Raw genomic sequence first — 4,552 nt, forward strand, 5'->3', positions numbered from 1 at the left:
ATTTTTGTAACGCACGCACACACGCACACACACACACACACACACACACACACACACACACACACACACACACACACACACACACACACACACACACTGAGATCATTTCACAGGTGGCAGCTCTTTCTGTGGTGATGGAGAGCGAATCTGAACTAAGGTGAAGAGGAAATCCAATCAGCCCCCACATCAGTCAATTTACCAGCTGTCAGATGGAAGCTTATTTAACATTTAACCAAATTCAATAACTCTAGTATGAATAACTCTCTCTCTCTCTCTCTAAATGACACAAACACACACACATACATATCTGACATTGGTCCAGCAACAAGGAGTAGATTAAACATATTAAGTTACAGCTGAATAAAAGACACTTACAAATTGTATGCATTGTATGCAACGAAAATCGTATGCATTTAATAATTTGCATAACCTTTGCATCAATGCACAGGGACGATGCGTATCAAGGAAGATCTTCATTTGACATTCTGTGCAAAAAAACCATCCAAGGCAATGCAAATGAAACGAATACCTTGCAATGGAAGAGACAGATATACTTCAGAGAAAGGCAAGACACGAAGTGCAGAAAAAAAGTGTTATGGTCCCACAACATCCATAGATATACAACAGTCATAAGAAAACGTCTTTCATACGAGTTCCGCAGAGATAGCTTAAAACTGTTTGCGTGGCAATGTCATCACAAGGCCTCTCTGACACAAAGTAATATTTTTTTCTCTTTGTGATGCATGACTGAAGCACACTGTATTATTTATGATCAGTAATTAACATTAACTAGAGAAAAATGGAGAAAATTGGCAAATGAACTTTGACACCATACCATGCTGATTCACCAAAGAACTGCATGCCACATTTCCAATACGCCATGGAAAAAGTTCCCTTTTCTGAACACACTTCTACAAACTTCTTTTGTACAAACTCATTCTTCAAATGACTGTTGGTGAATGTCACAAACAGCATCCTTGTGCCACGGCTTAAGAATTGTCAAGGTACAGGCAAACGGAATGCACTGTGGAAAGCTCACAGTATTAGGGTCAAAACTGGTCAACAAGAATACCTACAGACCTGATTAGTAGAAGGATATTATCCTTAAATAAAAATGTTTCAAGGCAAATACATAAAAACAAAAAAAACAAATGGAATTCAGGAATGTTAAAGAAGATATACTGCATAAGTTAGGGTCATAATAATTGGCACTTGTGTTATTGCACCTCTTAACTTCCAATCATGCACTTTAACTAAAAATGCTATCAAGGCATTCTTGTTAATGCTTCTGTGTTATCGTCTAGTATATCAGGACTGTATCATCTTGTCTTTTAAGACATTCAAAACTCCCACCGGGGTAAGAAACCCTCTCCTTGGTCAATACCCTTCCACTCTTAGAATACACTGTGTAAAAACAAACGTAGACTGCAGTGTAATGTCGCTGTAGTTGCATAGTGTTCAAATGTAATATGTGAATACAAAAATAATAATATAACAAAGATAATAGGAGAGACTGACATAGATGTTGAGAAATGACAACAGACAGAATAATAGCAGTCTTGCATTGTGTTAACTGTTGCTTAGGAAGAGTGGCAGCTCATTCCCTTTAGTTTTCTAACTAAGGTCGTATCAAGGCAACAGCTCCTTCCTCGGCACAGTTATTGACGGAAGGACGGCATTGCTGGTGGACCTCACGCGATGCATTCAACCTTCAAACCGAAAGTTTTGATTCAATGGCAAAAAAAAAGTCATCACATGGTTTGATGACATTCTCCACCACCCCCCCTAATTGAGTGCGCTCCACCGCACAGCTGCGATGCTAAAGCCCAGCTGCGGGTTTCTCAGGTCCAGACCTCCGTGGGCACCATGGCCTCTTTGGAACCCATGGGGGGCAGCAGGTTCTGCTCGCTGAGGAACTGAAGAGGGAACTGGACCAGGAAGCCGCGGATCTTCTTCAGCTCCTCCTGGGCCCGCGCCGGATCCTCCTTGTCCAGGCCGGGCTCGGCCAGGTAGGTCTCCAGCTCCGCGATGCTGCGCACGTCGCTGGATGGGAGGCAGCGGAACACCTGAAGGAGGAAGAGGAGGAGGAGGAGGAGGAGGAGGAGTCAGATACACGTAGCATTCATACACTGAACAAACAATGACCAAAACACATGTTCAGATAAGGGTGCAGGAGCTCAGCATTAAAAAAAGATAAAAGATGTAAATATACAGCGTCTGAATATATTCATTGTTACATTCATCAAGTTTATGCTAATTGTTCACCTAATTGTTACGACACACAACAATATTAGGTGAGATAAGAAGTGGAGGCACTTGCCCTTTGGTAGATGGTGGCGTTGCGTGCTGCAGTGGACATCCACACCTCCTTGTAGAACTGCTCACTGATGGGGTCGGTCACATTGATACTGCTGTCTGTGTTGGCCCCTAGGATCATCCTACAGAGAAGAACAGATACCTTTTGACTGTGAGATACTAAAAGGTACATTAAACATCATAGTTTATGTCAATTATGATTCTGCACACATTAGAGAGAGAACTCTGTAAGCTTTTTTGTTGTGTGCCGGTAGAGGTATGTTTGTAATAATAATAATAATAAAGAATTTATTTTATTTGTAATGCACTCTTCATTCAAAAGAATCTATGTGTGTAGTACAGGATGCATGCGTGTGTAAATGAATGAATCTCCCTCTATCTCTATGGTTATGTGTAAATGAATGAATCTCCCTCTATCTCTATGGTTGTGTCTAAACTCTATGGTTGTGTGTAAATGACTGAATCTCCCTCTATCTCTATGGTTGTGTGTAAATGAATGAATCTCCCTCTATCTCTATGGTTGTGTCTAAACTCTATGGTTGTGTGTAAATGACTGAATCTCCCTCTATCTCTATGGTTATGTGTAAATGAATGAATCTCCCTCTATGGTTATTATGTATAAATGAATGAATCTCCCTCTATGGTTGTGTCTAAACTCTATGGTTGTGTGTAAATGACTGAATCTCCCTCTATGGTTACGGCACCTGAAGCACTCCAGCCTGAGGTTCAGCCCAAAGGGCCCGGCCTGGTACTCCTCTCCATCCATCACTGACGTGACCGTTTCTGTGTCCTCATAGATGACCGCCACCTCGCTGTCCCTCTTTCCCAGCATGCTGCGGTCATTGATGTTGGCCGAGCCTGATAAGACATGAGGAGAGGAAAAACAGAGAACAGACACAAAGTTAACCCTTGTAAAAAAAAAAAAACCCGACATGGCTCTCTGAACCCCTGTCTAGGGTGAGAGCTTGTCTGTATGGCTGTTGTAGAATTCTACACGCTAACAGATGCAATATTTTCAGCAGTACAGCAGAGGGCGCTGTAGGGTTGTTTTAACTCCATGTGCTATGTTCCATTGCAGAGTTCTGTGGTCACGAGGCGTCTTTCACATGGCAGAACGATGGGCTTTGTCCGTTAACGGTGCGCTACAGATCAAATTTAGGTTTCCAAAATCTAACAAGACCAGTCATGGTGAACTAGTTACACCGTATTACTTAACTGTCCTCGTCAACAGTTTTAGATGCTCAGCCTGCTATGTTCTATTCTATTCTATTCTATTTGTGTGGAACAGAAAAATACTTGTTGCTCTCGCTGCTCGTTGCCTAGTAACACTGGACAACTGTGTTAACACAAAAGTTATGTTAATGTTTATCACACTATTTGCCTACACAAGGCACACCACATACCCTATCGTCAGGGCCGAGCTCTGTGTCATATTCTTTGTCTCATAAAGTTTTCAGAGAGTCATGTGATGAACCAGGAAATCCATGACTTACAGCTAAGAGGTCAAACACTTCATCATGAACAGAACCTATACTGGATCAGGTTAGGTGTGCAGCCTGTTACTATGGCAATGTACCCAAGTAGAGAGAGATCCATCTTTATGGGACAGACAACCCAGGTTACGTCGACCTACATCTGAGGTTTGTCAGCTAAACCACTAAATGGTTAGTAAAGCTGTGTCAAAAGTCTGTGATATGTGTGAACAAATAGGACTGAAACCAAAGTGTGTGTGTGTGTGGGGCAGAATGACTAAGCACAGCTGTAATCACTCACCAATGATGACAGTGTTATCATCAGCGATCAGCATTTTGCTGTGGACATAGATGAGTTCAGTCATCAGTCGGCCCTCCAGTTCTGTGTGGGTCCTCAACCCCCCGAACGAGATGTGGTTCATCCACTGATCCCCCACTGTAGAGATGAAGAGAAAGAACGACACAGAAAAAGAATTTAAAAAAAAAAAAGAGGAACGAAACCTTCTATTTCTGTTTCAGTTTACACCCACCGACACAGAATCAACAGCAAATAAAATAACAACCACAAACAAACCAAACTTGTTTATGCATCCATGGAAACCAGGGGCCATCTCCACGTGCTGACAAACAAACTTGAGCCTTCCTGGGAGTATTGAGTGTACCCCTCCGTATACACACACACACACACACACACACACTACTATCCTCCTATTTGCTCCCTGAATGTAATGAATCGGCGAGCTGTCCCTGGTGGACGAGTGTTG

General features: G+C 42.2%; 1 protein-coding gene across 3 annotated transcripts in view; it reads right to left on the minus strand.

Moving 5' to 3' along the window:
* Positions 1-907: 907 nt before the first annotated feature.
* pld1b (phospholipase D1b) overlaps positions 908-4,552 on the minus strand; it is a 36,626-nt gene continuing 32,981 nt past the window's right edge. For all 3 annotated transcript variants that reach the window (XM_031583769.2, XM_031583768.2, XM_031583770.2), the window contains 4 exons: positions 4,090-4,224; positions 3,021-3,174; positions 2,321-2,438; positions 908-2,066 (listed from right to left, as the gene is read on the minus strand). In XM_031583769.2, coding sequence (XP_031439629.1) covers positions 1,842-2,066; positions 2,321-2,438; positions 3,021-3,174; positions 4,090-4,224 — 632 coding nt within the window. In that variant the 3' untranslated portion in view covers positions 908-1,841. The remainder of the gene's footprint in view (positions 2,067-2,320; positions 2,439-3,020; positions 3,175-4,089; positions 4,225-4,552) is intronic.

Source organism: Clupea harengus, chromosome 17, assembly GCF_900700415.2.
Source record: "Clupea harengus chromosome 17, Ch_v2.0.2, whole genome shotgun sequence".
Taxonomy (NCBI): domain Eukaryota; kingdom Metazoa; phylum Chordata; class Actinopteri; order Clupeiformes; family Clupeidae; genus Clupea; species Clupea harengus.